Source organism: Cervus canadensis, chromosome 25, assembly GCF_019320065.1.
Source record: "Cervus canadensis isolate Bull #8, Minnesota chromosome 25, ASM1932006v1, whole genome shotgun sequence".
In the NCBI taxonomy this organism is placed as follows: Eukaryota; Metazoa; Chordata; class Mammalia; order Artiodactyla; family Cervidae; genus Cervus; species Cervus canadensis.
In genome coordinates this window covers 29,012,432-29,033,150 of record NC_057410.1, presented here as the reverse complement: position 1 = coordinate 29,033,150, position 20,719 = coordinate 29,012,432, and the positions used below count along the sequence as shown (strand labels likewise).

Genomic DNA, 20,719 nt, shown 5'->3' with positions numbered 1-20,719 from the left:
CCAGCAGAGAGGAGAGGTCCATAAATGATTAATGATACATCAGGTCTGTCAATATTTATTTCCTCTTGCTTACACCTTAACCCTGACAATGTTCTAGAATTGTTCCCCTCTTCAAGAGAAGAAAACATCCTTTTTTATGCACCTTCTACTTCTAACAAGAAGGAAGTTCTTTAGAGATCAAAAAGTGTTGACCATTGTCAATTTGAGTCACATAATTCAAACACTCACAGAATCCCTGTATAAAGAGACAGTAATGGGATGGTGGAAGGAGCTTTCAAGTTGAGCCTGGACAGAGGAGCAAGGTTCTAATCCCAGCTCAGTTTATTATTAATCTGTGAAATAGGGTAGTAATATCAAGCCTCACTCTCTCTCAGGGGTTCTGCCAGCCTCAAACAGAAAAGCCTTGAAATGCTTTCCAAAGGCCCAACAAGGCTTAGCAGCCATTAAAAGCATATCTTATATATATGTATAGACATATAAAGATGTCATAGATATATGAATGATTGTTATAGTCTTCTTGTGGATTTCAATTTTTTATTTATTTATTTTTAAATATTTTATTATTTGACTGCATCCAGTAAGATGAGATGGTTGGATGGCATCACCGACTCCATGGACATGAGTTTGAGCAAGCTCCAGGAGTTGGTGATGGACAGGGAAGCCTGGCGTGCTGCAGTCCATGGGGTCACAAAGAGTTGAACACGACTGGGCGACTGAACTGAACTGAACTGAGTCTTAGTTGCAAAACGGGGGACTTTTCATTGCTTGGGCTTAGTTGCTCCTCAGCATGTGGAATCTTAGTTCCCCAACCAAGACCAGCGATTGAACTTGAGTCCCCTGCATCGCAAGGTGGATTCTTAACCACTGGACCACTAGGGACGTCCCTCAATTGTTTTTACACTTGATCTTAGCCAAAAGGCTGAGAAGCGATCCCTCAATTGTTTTTGTATTTAATAAATTTATTTTTAATTGGAGGATAATTTTTTACAATATTGTGTCAGTTTCTGCCATACATCAACATGAACCAGCCATAGGCATACATATATCCCTTCCCTCTTGAACCTCCCTCCCACCTCCCACCCCATCCCACCCCTGTAGGTTATCACAGAGCACCTGGTTTGTGCTCTGTCTCAGCAAATTCCTGTCTCAGCAAATTCCCACTGGTTATCTATTATCTATTACATGGTAATGTATGTGTTTTAATGTTACTCCTTACCCCACTCTGTCCACAAGTCTGTTCTCTATGTCTGCCCTGCAGATAGGTTCGTCAGTACCATCCCCTCAATTGTTTTTAAAAAGAGGAAAATACGGTATACTTTAATAAATAAAAAAACAAGTTGGAGAACAGCATTAATGGTATGATTCATTTTTATTAAAAAAATTAAATATATGCCCTAGACTACAAACATTTGACACTGGTATGAAGCAGGGCATACGGGAGCCTATCATTTTTTATATGTCTATATGTAATTTGTAATATATTTATATATCAATATATGTATTTTAACACGTGGACATGTATTTATTCACATATTTACATTAAATATATCTGTATTTGCCTTTGACTCTTTTACAATTAGCGCATATTTATTGTTAAAAAATCGCTAAAGTGAATGTGACATAATTTTGATGACATTAGGCCTGATCCCAAGCATGACAAACTTTCACTTGTCTTTTAATTCTATTCTGTGGCTCTGTGGGGAAGTGGTGGCAAAAAATAATAAACGGACAGGGAGAACCACAGGATTGGGGTTAGGGCAAGAGTGTATTGGGAAGTGGAACCCAGACCCAGTGGAAGGATCATGGCCATCAGCTGGGAGCAGCCCTCTCCCCTGCCTGAGCAGGGGCTGAATTTCCAGGAAGAGGTCACTCTTCAGCCTCAGAACTCAGTACTGTCTTCATGCCCCAGTCCTCCTGCCTTCTTGTTCATTGGCTCCTGGTTCCTTGGGCTGTTTCTGTTCTCAAGATTACTTAAAAGCTCCAAATAAAATAATTATATATCCAGCTGGATGGAAAGGCAGAAAATCAGGAAATTCTCTTAGGGAAAAATGGTGGTGTATATCAAATCTGACACCAAGCTGACCTTCCCACTTGAGGAAGAGGAAATGAGTTCAAGTGGAACACACTGACGCCCTCCTCAGCTACTCACACACCCCAAAGCAGAAGGCCTCTCAGATAGCCTGATCCTGCTCTCTGGGCCAGGACCAAACATAAACACTGCTGGGAATCACCCAACCACAGGGATGCGTTGGAAAGTTGTTCACCCCTTTACAGCCCCATCCACTCATTCTCACACCCAAATCTGGGTAGGCTCAGCTGGACTGAAAAAGTTAAAAAATAAAATATGAAAGCAAACACTTAGTAGTACTTACACTGGAGGCCAACTGCTGTTCCAAGCGCTTAATTTAACCCTCACAAGCACCCTCAGGGTAGATACTATACCATCATCCCCATTTTATAGATGAGGAAACTGAGGCACAAATGTGAACCCAGACAGTTGGGCTCTGGCTCCAAGCTCTTCACCAGTTAGTTCCCTGCACTGCCTCTCAGCAAGGCATCATGAGCACTGCTTGGCAGGCACTGTGCACCTGGTGAATCAATCCCTCATTTGCCTCATATGGGCAAATATCCAGATGTGGGCCAGGTAGCCATGGCTAAATGCTCCCACTCTCATGCCTTTCTCCAGGGACAGGGCTTGGGAGAAAGGAGCAGGGCTAGAGGGGGAAAGTCAAGTAGGTGAAGGCCCAGGGGAGAGAGTCAGTACATGCCATAGAAGGGGCACTGGGTGGGCAGCAGGAGGCGTTTTAGCCTTGGCTTTGCTACATGCCCTTTAAGTGGATTTTCCTCTCGGATAAAAAAAAAACTTTCACCAGCACCTAGGAATACAATGCATGGTATATAGTAGGTACTCAATAAAATGTTTGGAGAAGGCAATAGCACCCCACTCCAGTACTCTTGCCTGGAAAATCCCATGGATGGAGGAGCCTGGTAGGCTGCAGTCCATGGGGTCACTAAGTCGGACACGACTGAGTGACTTCACTTTCACTTTTTACTTTCATGCGTTGGAGAAGGAAATGGCAACCCACTCCAGTGTTCTGACCTGGACATTCCCAGGGATGGGGGAACCAGGTGGGCTGCCGTCTATGGGGTCGCACAGAGTCGGACAAGACTGAAGCGATTTAGCAGCAGTAGCAGCAATAAAATGTTTACAGCTAAATGGACAATCTTAGATACCTGCCAGCTTGTCACACCCAATGAGTCTGCCAGGAAGAACCCTCCCCACTCTATCATCTACCAGCTCCTTTGAAGAGAACTCAGCAGGGACAAAGTTGAAGGAACTTCACTAGTCTGTCTCCTCTACCTCCCTATTTCCTTTTCACTCAGGAACATGCTGCCCACCTCATGCTTCCATCAGTAAATACTCTCATTCAAAACAACAAATCATTAACTAACCTCTGGATTCCAGTCTAATAGACTTCCCAAACGGGCTACTCTTGAAAAGCCCGAAAAAAAAAAAAGGAAAAGCCCAGAGTTAGTTAGCCTGTCTCCTCTCCATTTACTGAGCACAGCCATGGGCCAAGCACCCACTTGTGTGTATATATGGGGGAGACAAGGGCATATAAGACACAATTTCTTCCTGTCCTCAAGGATGGAGAGTCTACAAATAACTATAAAATACAGGCAGAAAGGGGAAGTGGAGTTATTGCAACAGACTCTGTTTTAGCCTTAAGATGGGGGAAGGAAAAGATATCTGCTTCTTTCATACTTAACCTCAGCGTATATTCCCTGCAGCTGGGTGGGGGAATGTGTTTTTTCCTTCTCTGAGCAGGCACCTGAGACCACTACTCTTCCCTCCCCTTGGCCTCACCCCGCAGGGACCCATCCATCAGCATTCCTCCCCCAGTGGGTGATGCTATCTCCCCACACAGGTTTGGACTTGCAGGTCCTGGAAAGTTTTGCTTCTTCCTGTCTGGGAATTCGTCTGGGACCCAAGGAAAGGTCATCAACCTCTTTTCTAGGACAGGTAGGGCCCTCAAGCCCACCTTAAGCACATTCCAGGACACACCCTGAGCGGAGCCTCCCTCCATCCCCACCCTGCTTAACTGCTGGCTCTGCTCCCTCCGAGAAGCCCAGGTTTGGGTGGGAGGAGGAAAGGCAGATACAATCAGAGGTGAGGCAGGGAGGGGCTCACAGAACTAGAGTTCCTGGTACTGGTACTATTTCCTGCCCTGATGGCTCCCTCACCCTCACTCACTCAGGGTGGGGAAGAATCTGGTACAGACAAGATCATGGTCTGTCAGCCATTCACTGCTCTCTCCTCTGCAGCCCTTCACTTGGGTTTCATGCAAGCATACAGGCCCTGATGGGACCAGGTGATGTGGACAAGGGGTGCATTTGTGGCCAGAGAGGCAGAAGGCAAGCGGCATGCATGTGCTGAGCTGCAAGCCTATTCATGCAGCAAGCCTCTGGATTTGCCACAAGGGGTGGTCACAGAAGCAGCTTGAGCCCCTAGAATCTTTGCTCAGGGGCTTGGACATCCACTCCATAGGCTCCAGAGATTGTCTCACCCTGGATGTGGAGTAAGGTTTTTGCTTGGCAAATGGGGAGGGTGCCTGTCCCCAGGGTAACAAGATATGGAGGACCTCGGTGCCTCAGGCTTTTCCCACCCATTTTTGTTGAAAGGCAATTCCACAGCTCTCAGTTTAAGGTGGAGGCAGTCTTAGGGCTTCCCTGGTGGCTCAGTAGTAAAGAATCTGCTTGCCAATGCAGGAGATGCGGGTTCAATCGCTGGGTCAGGAAGATCCCATGGAGAGGGCAATGGCAACCCACTTCAGTATTCTTGCCTGGCAAATCCCATGGACAGAGGAGCCTGGTAGGCTACAGTCCATGGGGTCACAAAGAGTCAGACACAACTGAGCGACTAAACAAGTCTTAGTGAAGCTAGAAAAACATTCCACTGGTAATCCCACCTCTCCTCACAACCTCCAGGTGCCCCCTTATAAGAACTCCTGAGGTGGGTACAGGTGAGGATGAGTAAATGAGATCAATGATCAATTAAAGTTGTTTATTTTAAAGTGGAAAGGGGGAAGGGAGTGACACAGAGGCAACTTTTGGCATCTTCTCTCCAGGCCATCACCCCATGTGCTTCCCAACCCAAAGCACTGGCACAAGGAGTCCCCGGACAGGCTGAGGGGCCAGAGAGCCACAAGGTCACAGACAGATCTGTTCAGTCCTGGAGAGGTGGAGTTCAAGGGTCCATCCCAGCTCCCTGGTCCTGGAACAGGGTCAGAGCTCAGGAGTGTAGGGCTCCCCAGTGGGTGAGGGCACCCGCAGCTCAGCATCATGCCTGACCACGGTGAAGAGTCCCACCACCGCCAGCAGAGCCATCATCATGACGGCGGAGCAGATGCTGAACATATTCCGAGTGCCAGTTTTGCGATCGCTGTCATGGAGGACCAGGAGCCCCAGGCAGGCCAGTAAATGCAGGGGCACCCGGAACCAGTTGAGGACACCAGCTTGCTCAGTCTCAGGGATCACCTTTCTCCGCAGGAAGCTCATGCTGGGGAAGTACAGTCCACAGGCCAATTCGATAAGGAGGAAGGCTATGAAAGATTCCACTGGACTCTCCTGGCCTGGGCTGGTAGAGAAAGTCAACATGAAGAGGGAGAAGACAACGATGAGGACAGCGAGGGAGAGTAGATGCATGGGCTGAAGGTGGTACCTCTTGGAGGTAGCGATACGGTACAGGGAAGAGCCGAGCAGGCTGGCTGCCATGAAGCTGGAGAAGATGATGCCCAGCGGAGCCCCATGTGGGTCCAGCACAGGTGTCCAGAGGAAGACAAAGATGAAGATGACACTCTCAAACAGGGCCTGGATGGTGCCTAGCAGCAGCACACGACGGTCCGACAGGAGGCAGCGCAGGCCCCCAGCACAGGTCCTAGAGAAGGCACGCTGCCGATCATAGTTCTCTCCCCAGTTATGAAGGGCCAAGGCCCCAGCCAGAGCCAAGAGAGGGATGGCGGCCACAAAGGGGGCTACAGGCCCCAGGCCCATCCAGCAGGCCACAGCCTCAGCTGCCACACCTGCCGCTACAGCCAGCACATGGTTCCAGAAGGCAGCTCGGGCAAAGGTAGCCGGGATCCACTCGGCGGGGAAGTCATGCCGTTCCAGGTGCTCATGGATATACCAGGCCTCAAAGGCTGAGAAGAGCAGGGCTGTAGACAACCCACCTAGTGCTCGGCCCACCAGCAGCACAAAGTAGTCCCGAGAGAGTTTGGTTAAGCAGCAGAGAGAGTAAGTGAGGGAGAAGAGGACACAAGATTTCTTGCGACCCAGCCAATCCACCAGGGAGGAAGCCACCAGTCCAAAGAGGACGGTGGAGGCAAGGCCGCAGACATAGAGGATGGCAATCTGTGCCTCCAGGAAGTGGTAATGCTGATAGAGTTTGTAGAGGTAGGGGGCCTGGAGCCAGTCAGCTGCCAGGGCCAGGAAGTAGACCTGATAGAAGTCCAGTTGAAACCGAAGGAAAGAGGGATTGCTGCAGGCCCTTCCAGAGGGCTTAGCCCGGCATCTTGACAGCTCCAACCCCAGGCAGGAGGCCAGGAGGACCACAAAAGCAAGGTAAGCAGTCACCAGCATGGCCGGCCCCCGGACGACCTGGGAAGAGAAGGGGGCTTCAGAGTCACATCCATTGCCCCGGTAGCGCTGTCAAGGGGCTGCCTGTCTAAGCAGAAGGCGGATCCACCCAACCCCCCTGCCAACAGCACTCCCCCACCCCTCGATTCCACTCCCCCAGAGCTCAGACCGGAGGGACCAGTTGGGTGGGTGGTAGGAGTGGCCGGCCAGAGCGGTCTCCAAGGACACTGTGGGGCAGGGAGGGGTGTGAGAGGAGAGAAGGCTGAGCCTTCGCCCCGCCCTTGCCTGGCATAGCACAGAGGGAGTACCTAGTCCCAGCCCCGCAAGTTCAGGGGCTGCTGCCCTCCCCCACAACAGCGTTTACACACTGTACTTCCTTCGGTTACCTCCCATCCTCTTTGGGGAGCCTGTTTTTGCCCTCGAGGTCTCGTCATCTGTCCCAGGCATCCCTACCACCCGCGCAGGCCTCTAGAGTTGCTTCAGGTCACGCGCGTGCACCTCAGATTTCCCCCTCCTTCGGATCAGGGCACCCCCGCCTGCGCCCCTAGCCCCCGCCACACACGCTCGCGCCTTGCCCAGACCCTGGTCTCACCTGCTGCCCCGGTCTGCGGGGACGCTCCGGACACGTCCGGCTCCAGGCCGCCCGGCCGCCCTTCCCGCTCTACCTCCAGCTCTGGCTCCGGCTCGGGTTCCACCAGCGCGCCCGCCCCTCACAGCCTGCTTCCGGGAGCCGGGGAGGCCTCTGGCCGCCGCCATGATGGCCCCATCACGTGACGGGGGCGCGGCGTTCAAACCCCCACCCTGCTCCGCCTCTAGCCGCGACTCGGTGACAACCTCCGGACGCCGGCGGGGCCCAGACTGGAGGCGGTGGTAGTCGCGGTTTCTGCTCCTGGTTCACTCCCATCCGTGGCCTTCCCGTGACACTCGCTTCTTCGACTCCCGGATACCTACGGAGCCCCCGGAAATAAAGACCCGTTTTCAGTCTCTTCCTCCGTGTCGTGGGTTACGGAGCGCTGCTGTGCCTAAGACAATGCCAGGAGTTCCGCAGAATCAGGGGTTTGATCTTCTTAAGGAACATTGTCTCCCTAAGCCGAGACTGGCTTCTCGATTTTCTCTTCTCCCACAATAGTGACTTCCTGGCCAGAAGTCAGTATGTCTCAGACACCTGAGGGAGGCAGTGTGGTGTAAAGGACTTGGACTTGGCTTGCAGACCGCTAAGGCTCAAATCCCACCCCTGTCACTTACCAGCTGTGTCGCCTCGGGCAAGCCATATGACTTCTCAGTGTCCCAGTTTCTTGGTCTGCATCATAGGAGAGCAGCGCCCAACTGAAAAAGGCTAAAGTTCAGTGGCGGTCAAGAGTTAAGAACTTCAGCCTTGGAGCTGGACGCCCACCCTCTGCTACTTACCAGCTGTGGTATCTGGGAAAGGTTATTTAACCTCTTTCCAGCTTTAGTATTGTCTCCTCAAAACCCTCCAGTGGGGAACTTCCCTGGTGGTCCAGTGGCTAAAACTCCTCCTTCCGATGCAAGGGGCCTGGGTTCCATCCCTGGTCAGGGAACTAGATCCCACATGGTGAAAGGAAGATCCCACCTGCCATAATTAAGACTCAAGGAAGCCAAATAAGTAAATAAATATTTTAAAACAAAGAAACAAAAAAAACACCCTCCAATGGCTTCTTATCTCACTAAGCAAAAAAGCCAGAATCATAATAGCCTACAAAATCCTTTGTCCTCTTTTCCGCTGCCACTTCTCTGACCTCATCTCTTACTATATTCCCTCCTGTGCCTTCTACTCCATCTACACCGGCTATCACTAGGGCCTTTGCACACTGTGCCCTGTGAAGGTCTGGTTCTCCCAGATATCCACATGGTTCCCTCCTTCAGCTCCTACAATTCTCTGTTCAAGTGTCATCTTATCAGAGAGGCCTTCCTTACTCATACTGTTTGAAAAGGCAGCACCACCTCTGCCACAGTAACCTACCTGCTTCCCTTCCAACCCTCTATTCTCCTTTGCTGCCTTTTCTTCATAGCACTTAATACTATCTGGCATACTGTATATTTCACTTACTGTTTCTTCTCCCTACAAATTTCTGCTTTGTTCACTTATATTTCCAGTACTTGAAACATTTAATGGTACATAAAAGGCATTCCATAAATATCAGATGAATAAATAAATTAGTAAGATAATACATGTAAATTATTCTAAAAAAGTGCTGGTCTTTATTAGCTGGTAACTCATCAGTTTTTTTTAAGATTATTTATTTATTTTTGGCTGGACTGAGTCTTTATTGTTGCATGGGCTTTCTCTAGTTGCAGCCAGTGGGGTGGGGACTACTCTAGTTGCGGTGTGAGGGTCTCTTTTTGCAGAGCATGGGCTCTAGGGCACGTGGGGTTCAGTAGTTGTGGCATGTGGGCTTATTTGCCCCTTGGCATATGGAATCTTCCCAGACCGGGGATTGAACCTGTGTACCCTGCATTGGCTTGTGGATTCTTTAACCACTGGACCATCAGGGAAGTCCATCACTTATTATGTGTTATATCTAAGCTCTGTTTTAGGAAGTCCTGGGCCAACTGCTATAGATGAACTGTTTAACTGTCACAACAACTCGTTAGGTAGGTACTTCAGAACTGGAAAGGTTAAGTAACAAGACAGGACTCACATGGTAAGAGGTAGAGTCAGAACCGGGACCCAGATCTTCCCAATTCCACACTCGTGATTTCTGAGAAGATGAAATGTGTTCACTCACTTGCACAGGTGATTAGTAAGTGTTGGTTTTCTTTGTACTAAAGAAGGGTGGGAGAGTCTGGAATTATATCTTGAGAAATACTTTCTTATGATAAACAGCTGAGATTTATATTCCACAACTTCCAAAGTGCCTTTATCCCTAACTGGCAAACTTCTAGAGAACAGAAAAGGGTATCGGTCCCCCTGCTTCATCTAGAAGCACAAAGCTCAAAAATCATGATTTCCCAAGGTCACTCAGTGAGTGAGGGCATGGGGGAATCTGAATGCCCTCCATCCTGGTCCTGGACTGAAAATCCTTCATCTCCTTACACCCAGTCTCTCAGTTCCTGGTGATCTTTTCTTTGAGGGAGGAGGTCACCCTGAATGATAGCAGGGAGTGGGACAGGATGGCCTTACATGCCTTGTCTTCTGTTTTCCAGGATGGAGGCCAGTGTTCTCCATTACTGAGTTGCATTTTTGTCAGAAGCACCTAAGAAAGACTTTCGGGAAGGTTACATTATTTTGGATTATTTTTATCATAGGACCTATTCAAAATACGTTTTCTCTTTAAGGTTCCCCTGTCCCCTCAGAGCTGTGAAGCACAGCTGAGAAAGATCCTTTACATGGGACACGTGCCAGCAGAGCCACAGAGGACTGGAGGGGATAGAGAATCTCCTGGGAGGGCAAATCCACCTCTAGGACCCACTTCTAGTAGAGGGCTAGGAGGACCAGGGTCTGTATGTGGGGAGTTACAGGGGAAGTCTGGCTTTCAGAGCAGGCAGGGAGGACGCTCTGGGAATTACTAGGAACCATGCTTACAAGAACAGCATCATTTAAAACTTTTATTATGAAAATGTTCAAATATACTTAAAGGTAGAGAGGTTCTATGAAACCTTATATACCTAATTCAACAATATTGATTTTTGTCCCTTTGTTCCTTCTCCTCCTTTCTTTCTTTTTTTATTTGCCAAAATACTTAAATACATCACTTCATTCCATGCTTCAGTATGCATCTCTAGGAAATCAGGACCTTTTCTTACATAACCTCAAGGCCATTTTCACATTTAACAAAATCAACACTGATTCCTTGGCATTGTAAGTACGCAGTTCATAATTAAATGTTTTCAACAGTCTAAAAATGTCTTTTTACAACTGGGGGGTCCCCATCAGGAATCTAACAAGGTCCACTTATTCTATGTAGTAGCTATCTTTGTACGCCCCCTCTCATTGACCCTCCTGTTCAGCCATTGACTAGTTGAAGAAACCAGGTCAGATTTCCTTTAGAATGTCCCACATTCTGGATATTTTGTTTTACTTCCTTGTTGTGCCATTTAATTTGTTCTCCACCCCCTATATTTCCTATTAAATGGAGGTTAGTGGTAGGGTTTGATTAGAATCATGTTCAGTTTTTTTGTTTGTTCCTTTGTTTGGCAAGAGTCCTTCACAGGTGGTGCTGAGTGCTTCAGATTGCATCATACCAGGAGGTACAGGCTATGTGGTTGTGCCCTTTTTAGTGATGCTAAGATTCATCAGTGGGGTCAGGTAGTTACAGCTTCAATACTCCATTGTAAAGTTCTGCATCAACCACCATCCTTAGCTTCATCCATTGAAGAGTCTTGCTCTGATCAATTATTTCATTAGGGTTTGCAAAACGGTGATTTTCCTAATTCCATTTTTCTTCTACATTAGCTGGAGTTCTTCTGTAAAAAAGAAATTTTCTTCACCACTTAGAGCTATCTGACCACCCTGAAATATAGTTTACGCAGGACAGGTAGCATAAATGCATAATTCTTTTTCTTTTTAGTTGCCAATTTTCAGAATATGAAGATTGGAAAGAAAAAAGGTTTGGAGTTAGAGCTGAGTAAGGATAAGATGGCCTGGACAGTGGGCAGGGGACAAAGGGACTGTTTGGTAGCTATGTCCAGCCCTTGCTCACTCCAGGACATGGGCTGTTTGGGGGACAATGAAGACTTGGGGTCCTGGCCCTTGGACAGCAATGAGATGGGTGTGACGTAGGCCTGTGTGCAGGACACTGCGGGACCCAGAGAGATGGGGAGAGACAGACAGAAAGCCAGAGACTGGGGAGGCAGAAGAGAGAGGAATTGAAAAACAGAAGAACAGAATTGGGAAACAGAATTGGACCCAGAAAGACAGGAACAAAGACAGAGAGACAAAGAAGGGAAATAGAAATGGAAAAGATCTAGAATGACTTGCTCCCAGAAGCAGAATAGGACAGAAAAGGAGAGAAATAGGAGGTGAGTCAAAAGACCAAGGAAAAGATCTTAATTTATCTACTTAAAAAATAATTGTAACATATAGTGGAACTATATGTAACTTTGTCCTGTTTTTTTTAAAAAAAAAAAGACCAAGGAAGAAAACAAACATGAAGATACAAAATGAGACAGGGAAAGGGGAAATAAAAAGACATGTATGTTAAGTAGATTTTAAATTAGATGGGGAAAAGAAGGGACAGAGTGGGAGAAACCAGATGTAAAGATACAAGTTAGGTGGAGGTAGAGTGTCCAGGTGATAGAAAAAAGGAAACAGAAGTGGAGAGAGTGATATAGAAAGCTAGAAGAAAGGATAAGCAGAAGGGTATACAGAGATAGAAAGGCAAGAACAAAGGGTCCCAGAGAAGGAGGCAGAGAAAGAGAAGACTGAAGCGGATCAGTGTCAGATAACTTAGAGAATATGATGGGATGCTTAGGGGCTCTCAGCTTAAGATCCAATCCCAGGCAGATACCAGCATCTATTAGCTCCATCTTCCTCTTTGTGGCTTCTCCAACTCCCCAGACCCACTCCCAGTGATAGGGGACTATGACTAGCTACTTGTGGATGGAATCATTGGGAACCTGAGTCAAGGGCTTCCAGCTTCCATCACCCCTTGCCAGATAAGCGTGAATGTAACAGATAGGATTATTGCTGGAAGATTGAGGTCATGAGGCTGCGCAAGCCCTCAGAGATTTGAAAGATAAGACATCCAGGTGGAGAGCACCAGGTTCCTAGAAGTAAAGGACCATAAAGGATGTCATGATATCCAAGGGGAGGGAGGAACCAAGAATCCTCTGTTCAGGCTCTTCTTCCGGTCCAAGAGCCACTGCCCTTCCTCCAGGCTCACGATGAGAGGTAAAGGGTTCAGAGACTCTTGGGTTATTCAGGGATATGGGTGAAGGTCCACAGGGCAGAAAAAGTGATCCCTGGATGAAGACGCCATCTTATCCACGCAAGAGAAGATGAGCCAAGAAGGGTCTCCTGGGGAGATCAACTAGAGGGGGAAATGGTCAACTTGCTCACCTTCAGGGACCACAGGAAAGGCCCTGAGAAGAACATTTTCCATTGCAGAAGTTGCAGAAGAGGAGGTTCTGGAACCAGTGAGAGCGTATCTAGAAACTAGCTTCAAAACAGATGCCTGGCTCTCCCAGAACTGAGGAGGAGGCCGGGGGGCTCTGAGCAGCCTGCCCCACTCCTTGCCTGGGAGAGGGTCCAGCTGATCTTCTGCCTGCAGAAGTGCTCCAGGAGATGGGTAACCACCCCCTAGACAATCAGACAGTGCCGAGAGGTACGCTGTCCCCTAAAGCAGCAGCTGCAGCGGCTGGTGGAGCCTGGAGGACCCCAGGCAGCCCCTCGACCACAGCCACAGCCGTCACTGCAGCCCAAGCAGGAGCTGGAACAGGTGGCTCGACCCCTGGAGCAAGGGTACATGGGGCAAGGAGAGGGGCGGCAGCAGGCCAGGGGCTGGCCAGAGCACTGGCTGCAGGCACTGTGGGGGTAAGTCACGGGAGGACAGGCGGGGCAGGGGGGGCAGGAGCAGGTGCAGGGTGGGCCCGGGAGGCCGGGACAGGAGGGGCAGGGAGCCGTGCAGGAAGGATAGGCGGAGCAGCAGGCGGGAAGGGGACAGGCTGGGCAGGGGCCGGCACAGGCAGAGGGTGGGCAGGACGGACAAGGGGAGGCAGCTGGTGGGCAGTGTCCAGAGGGCGCAGGTGGCTGTTGATGGCTGGCTTTCTTGTTCCGAGGCCCCAGACGTAGGCCCAGAGAGAAGTCCATTCAGCGCGACGGTGGGGAGCGGCCAGGCTGGGGGTTGGGTGAAGGGGAGGGGAGGGGTGGGGTCAGAGGGGGAACTCTGGGGAGCAGGGGTGGGGGCAGGATTAAACCTAAGACGCTGCTGAGCCGCTCTGAGCCGGCAGGAGCTCAGACCTCCCCAGCTAGCCCTCCCCTTCCCTGCTTGCCGGCTCCCCTCCCCTCCACAGAGAACCTTCCGTGGGCACCGGATTAGACCAAGTCCTCTAACCGTGATGTGCACTCTTCACGCCTCCGTCCTTTGTTTCCTCTTCCTTCTGCTTGGAGCGCCCTTTCTCTTTTGTCCACCTGGCAATATCTTTTTCATCTCTGAAGACTTTCCCTTTATTCACTCAAAAAGTATTTCTTGAGCTCCGGGCACCTGACACCTGCCCATCACTCTCCAGCCCTGATGGCCAGAATGACTGCTTCAGGCTTCCAAACAGTCTCCAGAGGAGACACAGGGCAACAGCACAAGCAGATCCTCTGAGACTCTGCCTGGGATGTTGGTGGGAGCTGGCGGGGCCGGGGGAGCCCTAGGTTCTGGGAGTTTCCACACAGGGCAAGTCCCAGGTGTGGGGGGGAGCAGGGGGAGGAGGGCCTGGCTGCCTCTGGGAGCCTGACAAGCAGCCTGGACAATTATTATTGGAGGACCCGTCATGCAGCAGGTACTGGTCATGTTACAGAGCAAGACAGTGAGGTTTCCTCTTATGGAGTGGCCTTTAAAGTGAGGGGTGGGGCTGGGTGGGGACAAAAAGCAAACAGGTAAACAAATAAATATATTAGCTTGTCTCGGAGCATGGAATGGCTGTGAAAAAAAAACCCAGAATGATGTGATACAAAGTGACTCAGAGAGGTGGATCCTTCAGAAGGAGCAGCTAGACGGCCACCACATAGTCAGCTCCAAGGGTCCTTAAGGGTTTGGGAGGAGATAAAAGTCCTGGCAGATCACAGGACAGCAGCCTGAGGCTGACTGGAACCCAGATAGCTGGACTGTGAGGAACACAATAGCTGAGAAGAGGGTAAGGAGGCCTGGAAAAATTTGTGATAGAAAATTCAGTGGCCAGGGTTTCCCTGGTGGTCCAGTGGCTTAGACTCTGCACTCCCAATGTAGGGGACCTGGGTTCGATCCCTGGTCAGGGAACTAAATCCCACATCTCAGCTAAGAGTTTGCATGCCTCAAGTAAGAATGCACAGGCCACAACGAAGACCTGGTGGAACCAAATAAATAAATAAATATTTAAAGAAAATTCAGTGGTCAGGGACAGTGCCACTGAGAAGTGACATTTTAGCAAGGGCCTGAAGAAAGTGAGGGAGATAGCCATGAGATGGCTAATGGAAGAACATTCCAGAGAGGGGGACAGCAAGTACAAAAAGCAAAGAGGAGAGTCGTATGGCACAGGTAGAGAGCCAGGTAGAAGCCCTGGGAACCACAGCAGTGACTTGGATCTTATTCCAAGGAAAAGAGAAAACCACTGAGAGTTTTAGGCAAGAAAGGAGTATGGGTCTTGATTTTACACCTGCTCCTGATTAGACTTCCAGTGTAACTGGTACAACCATTTTGGAACACAGTTTGGGATTATCTGATAAAAATTGAGATTGCCTGCACATACACTTTACTCTTAGCTTTATAGCCTAGAAAAACTCTTGCATGTATATATTGGGAAATATATACAAAAATGTTCTTAGTAGCATTATGATAGCCCAAACTGGAAACAACTCAAACTTTCACCAACAGCAGAATTTAAAAAATACATATTGTGGTATATTCATGCAACGGAATACCCTGCAACAATGAAAAAGACAGTTATGTGCAACAACTTGTATCTCTCTCACAAACAAGTTGAACAAAATAAGTCAGACAGGAAAGGGTAATACAGTGTCATTCTGTTTCTATAAACCTCAAAAACAGGCAAAATTAAGTAATATTATAAAGGGATGCATACATAGGTGCTAATTCTATAGAGAAAAATAAGGAAATACTTATCCCAAAAGTCAGGATGGTGGTTACTTCTTCAGAGAGGAAGAGGATGATGGGAGAGTCACATGAGAACCTCTGGAGCAGGAAATACTCAATTTCTTGAGCTGGATGGCAGTTGAGTAGGTATTCACTTTATTCCAATTTATTCTGTACACTGTTCATAATATATTTCTATACTCTTTTGTAAAGAGAAAATAGAAATACTGTTTCTTTTCTTTTTTAAAGTTTATTTATTTATTTTAATTGGAGGATAGTTGCTGTACAATAGTGTGATTTTTTTGCCATATATCAGTATGAATAAGCCATAGGTGTGTATATGTGTGTCCCTGGACCCCCCTCCACCCACCTCCCTCCCACCCTATCCCTGTAGGTTGTCACAGAGCACCAGCTTTGTGTGGCCTCCTTCATACATCAAGCTCTCACTGATCATCTATTTTACATATGGTAATATATATGTTTCAGTGCTATTCTCTCAAATCATCCCTCCTTCTCCTTCTCCCACTGAGTCCAAAAGTCTGTTCTTTACATCTGTGTCTCCTTTGTACTACTTCATTCTCTACTCCATGCCACCTTGTTCATATCATTCTGCTGAAGTTAGATCCTGCCTAGTTCACACACCTATCTCTCCCACCAGACCTTGAGTCAGCAACCTTCCAGATCGCTGGTCGGGCACCAATCAGTGCCTGTCATAGAGCAGATGTTCAGTAACTATTTTCTGAATTGGGTTGACTTGAACTGAGTTTTCCAAGTCTCATCTCACGGAGAGGTGGGCAGCTGCAGAAGAGGAAGCCTGTGGTGGTGAGAGCCCAAGACCACCAAGACCTAGGTTCCCATCTTAGCTCTGCTACATCCTAGCTGTGTGATATTGGGCAAGCTGCTTAACCTCTCCGGTTCTCAGTTCCCTCCTCTGTGAAATGGGATGAGAACTGCTACTTCTCTGGACTGCTGTGTGGATTAAGCGAGTAATATACATGTCAAGCATAACACCTGGTGCTCAACAAAGGATAGCTTCCCAACTCCCTCCCCCCAGCCTCACATCTTTTCTTCAAAGGAATCCACTAGAAAGGGCAGTCAGACATCAAAGATGGTCCCTGAAGGTGGTCCCACATCCGCAGGGCCCCTTGGGGCTAAGGCAGAGATGTAGTCTGGAGGAGAGCTGGCAGACAGGGAGCTCCCCCTGTAAGTGAAGTGGGAAAGCTGGCAGAGGAGGCAGGACACCAGGGTTCTGGGAGTTTCCATCTAGGGGAAGTCCCAGATGTGGGCGTGAAGGTGCCAGGTCAGCCCCACCCAACACCCTGGCCCCAGGGGGTGTGGACACAGGGAGGAAAAATGGGTCATGGGAGCAGGTCTAGAACTTAACCCCATTTGGTCCCATGACCTCTGTGGCAGTTCTGGAGGAGGAACAGCCACAAAGAAGCCTATTCCGTCCTCAAAGCACCCTCCATCCCTTTTCTTCACAAAGGAAGAAGCTTGGAACCTTGGTGTCCAAACTGGAGGAGCTGGAAGCCCCCCAGTGGACAGAAGAGAGAGAAAACCCTGTAATCTGGGATGGGATGGAGGTTCTGTGCCAAACAGACTGCTCCACCCACCCACATGGAGACTGGCAGACACCTGGAGCTCTTAGCTCACATGCTCCAGGCAACCTTGGAGGCAGACCTGCTCCTTGTTCCAGGGAGCGGGACAGGTCAGGGCTGGATCCCAGAGGGGGAGGGTGCACCACCGAACAGCTTAGAGTAGACAGGTTTTCTGTTTGGTGAGGCTACAGCAGGGTAAACTCGAGAGTCCCTCAACCTCAGCGTGGGGCCTTGTTTTCTGTATGGAATCTGGGGCCTAAGCCTGTGGATTGCTCCTCTCTGTCTGTGACTGTTTCCCTTTCTGGACAAAGAGATGAAGAAATGGAATCTTTCCAGGGCAGGAGTACCAGATGTCCTAGGGTCCTAGAGTGCTTTGGCCATTAGGAGTGCTCACCATCCCTCCCTTGTGGTGTATCAAAGTCCAGCAGAGGAGCAGGAATGAAGGGCCCCTGTTCTTTCTGGCGGAGCAGGGTGGTTGGGAGCTAGGACCCTGATTCCTGGGCCTTTGCACATACTCTTCTGCTGCCCTCCCTTCTCTCCCTTCTCCTCCTCACTTCCTCCCCTCCCCAAAGTCTTTCCTGATTTCCTTGAATACTTGGGCCCAAGGAGATTCCTACGGATTCCTAGGGCCTAGCACAGTGCTTGGCATACAGTGGGTATTTAATAAAGATTTGTTGAATTAATGAATGGTGCGTGTTCAAGAAAGAAATTCCTGGAGTTGTTTAGTCTAGTCCTAAAATCCTGTGTTGCAAAGTCAAGGCCTTATTCTGTGGGGATCTGGGCATCTCTGATGCTGGTAAGACCTTCCACACACAAAGTCATTCACTGGGAGAACCAACAAAGTGGCAAGCAGCAAAATAGGCCTGATACCAGGGGTAGAATTGAGAATCATTCAGGGCAAGGCTGGCACCAGCCTTGGCACAGAGCAGGCTTGGGGGAGGAGGTGGGAGGGGAGGGGAGGACGGGAAAGACACGTGTTGTACAAAACATGTTTTCATCATGCTCTCCCTGGGTGCCCTGCTCTCCAAGCCCCGATGGCACTTCCGTGCTTTAATGATGTCCTTGGGGGTTGTAACAGAGCTTTCTCCTCCCTTTCAAACCCCCTCCCCACCCCCACCCCCAGACATCTGCCAGCCACCTCTGAGCATGGTGTGGGACATCCACCCAGTAGCAGACTGGGCTTGGGCAGATTACCTATTCAGTGTCCTGATGCTGCTGGGGAGAAGGCAAGGGTGAAAATTAGGGGTGGGCTATATGGCAAATCGAAGGAAATGGCAACCCACTCCAGTGTTCTTGCCTGGAGAATCCCAGGGATGGGGGAGCCTGGTGGGCTGCCGTCTCAGGGGTCACACAGAGTTGGACACGACTGAAGTGACTTAGCAGCAGGCTGGAAGTTTGGATCCATTTTCTCTCCTTTCTGTGATGTAAGGAGCGAAGGAAGCCTGGTTCTAGGGCCCCCAAGATATCATTTCTCAAGTTGCTAGGGTGATCAAGTGGAGCACCCACAAACAAGGCAAAGCCTAGAACTAGGGATGACCTGAGAGAAGGAGAAATGAGGGGCGCTCTCTCCACCAGTGTCCAGAGTGGGACACCCTTTTCTCACACTTCCTCCTGGAGTCACTGGACAGAGCACAGACTGCAGTGCAAGACGGAGAGAAGAAACCGAACCCCTCACAATACCCCTTTTCTCTGCTGCCCAATCTGCCAGTTTGGTTTGACTTCCAAACCGCGGCAGCCCACAGACCCCAGTAATGGATCCTGGGGAGGGGCGGGGGCGGGGGCGGGGGCGAGGCAATCCCTAGGGGAGGGGCCGGCGCAGGGCGGGTCTTCCTGGGCATCGCCCCCTGGCTGCTGTCTTCGGCTGGGGACCGTAGAGGCCAGAAGGGCGGAGCCACAGTTTCCAAGACGGATGGATGGACAAACACCCACCAGAGACAAAGACACAGGCAGACGGACAGACAAACCAAGACAATGAGGAAGGCAGAGACAGATGGAATTCCAGACCACTCCCTTTTTCCAGGCTATCCAAGAGTTTTGTGTCCCCCCCCCCCCACCCGCCACCCCCCACGCCCCATTAGCTTCCCTGGCCCCATTCGCTGTCCTGGCTGCGTTGTCTCAGAGCTCTACCTCTGGGCGGCCAGCCCCTGAGCCCCTCTGAGAAGGGTAAGGGGAAGAGTTGGGAGAGCGCTGCCCAGCAGGGAGAGCGTTCCGGGGGTGGGTGGCGCCTGCTTCTGTGTCAGGATGCCCGGCCAGGGGCCAGGGAGGGAGTGGTGCCCTCGCCCGGTTCATGAGGACAGGAGACTCATTCACTGTAAACCAAGTACAGATGTGCTGGGAGGGGGAGGGGGAATCAGGGCCACATTCACAAACCGCAGTTGGGTCCGCCCTCCTTCCGCCAGCCGCCACCATCACCAGGGCAGGAGGGGTTAACTTTGCAGCCTCCTGGCAGGATCCCTGCCACACAGGCTGAGTGCCATCCCACCCCAGCCTGAACGCCTGGGTCCAACTCCCCAACACCCGCCCCTCCCACACTGCTGAGAGCGGCTCCCAGGGTAACCAAGCAAAGTCAACAGCAGCCAGGCCACCTGGGGACGGGACCCTGGAGTATCTATTCCCAGCTCTTCCCACCCCCAGAGTGAAAGGGAGAGCCTGTCAGCACCCCATCAGCAGCTCCTGTTCTCCTGAGAGAGCCACAGAAGGCCCCCTCATCCCCCTCCCCTTCATCTGACTCTGGCTACCAAAAGTGGCCTTTCCTCCTGGGAGGGAAGATACCTGGTCCTCAGGGTAGAAGTATGGACAAGGTAATTCCAGTACGGAAAATGTGACGTGACCAAGTCAGTGTCCCCAGTGCCAGCTACTTGGGACTGTTGCTGGGAAGGTCCTTTGGGTGCATCTCTCCCGCCCGGCCCAGCCCTCCCTCCTACTGCTGCCCTTCTCCACTCTCTCACTCCCACCCTAGTCCCTGTAGGAGGATTGGGGCTCTGTACACAGAGTTTGGACTTCACACTCCCTCCTCTTCTCTGGCTCTGTCCTCAGTAGGATGGATGCTGACACCCTGGGGGTTCCGACTCTAGGGCTGAGAGTCTGTGGTGGTCACCTTGAAGTTGGAGGAATGTCCCCATCAGACACTGACATTCACACTGGGTAAGCGGGTGCGCGCGCGCGCGCGCGCGCACACACACACACACACACACACACACACACACAGAGACCTAGCGTCAACAACATTCGTGGCGCATCCACCAGGCCGGCAGGCAGGCAGGCGCTAGTTAAGGCAGACACACACCCTCGGCTTGGGCTTTCTCTCTCACACCCAGCGCAAGGCTCCTCCCACCCCCAGCTACAGTTCCCCGGCCCTCCTCCCCAGCCTCTCCCCTCCAGACCCAAGCCTAAAGGTGGGGATGGCTTTGGCAGCCCGCCGGGGACCCAGGAGCCCTAGTTCCCACAGCTTACTCAAGGCAGAGAAAGGAGGAGGTCTTTAAGCCCAAGCCTCAGTATCCCTACAACCTCCACTAGTTAAACCAGTTTGCTCCTGGGACCTAAGGATCGGCTGGGGTAGGCATGGGGAAGAACAGTCTACTTTGACACGCAGGTGAAGGCTAAGCGCAGGGTGAAGATAGTGGCTTCTGCTCTGGCGGATCCCTGCGCGGCCAAGCCACCCCTGGGAGGACGTGGAGACAGCCCTCACTGCCAGTCCTGAGGAGGTACAGAGACTGGCCTCCGGGAACCACAGCCCGGCCAGAGGAC

At 50.5% G+C, this 20,719-nt stretch overlaps 1 protein-coding gene and 1 long non-coding RNA gene across 2 annotated transcripts; both read right to left on the bottom strand.

The window, feature by feature from the left end:
- Positions 1-5,050: 5,050 nt before the first annotated feature.
- On the bottom strand, positions 5,051-7,633 carry MFSD5 (major facilitator superfamily domain containing 5). Its single transcript, XM_043447123.1, has 2 exons — positions 7,229-7,633; positions 5,051-6,657 (listed from the first exon to the last, which is right to left on the bottom strand). Exon 2 carries the CDS (start codon positions 6,637-6,639, stop codon positions 5,287-5,289), a length of 1,353 nt encoding a protein of 450 aa, XP_043303058.1. The 5' UTR covers positions 6,640-6,657; positions 7,229-7,633; the 3' UTR covers positions 5,051-5,286.
- Positions 7,634-10,189: 2,556 nt separating this feature from the next.
- On the bottom strand, positions 10,190-15,104 carry LOC122427262. The gene is made up of 2 exons (XR_006265373.1): positions 12,656-15,104; positions 10,190-11,061 (listed from the first exon to the last, which is right to left on the bottom strand). It is a non-coding gene; the product is annotated as an uncharacterized LOC122427262 (long non-coding RNA).
- Between the last annotated feature and the right edge of the window lie 5,615 nt (positions 15,105-20,719).

Excerpts from the sequence above, each read along its gene's own strand:
- MFSD5 (XM_043447123.1), bottom strand. The coding sequence starts at position 6,639 with ATGCTGGTGACTGCTTACCTTGCTTTTGTGGTCCTCCTGGCCTCCTGC.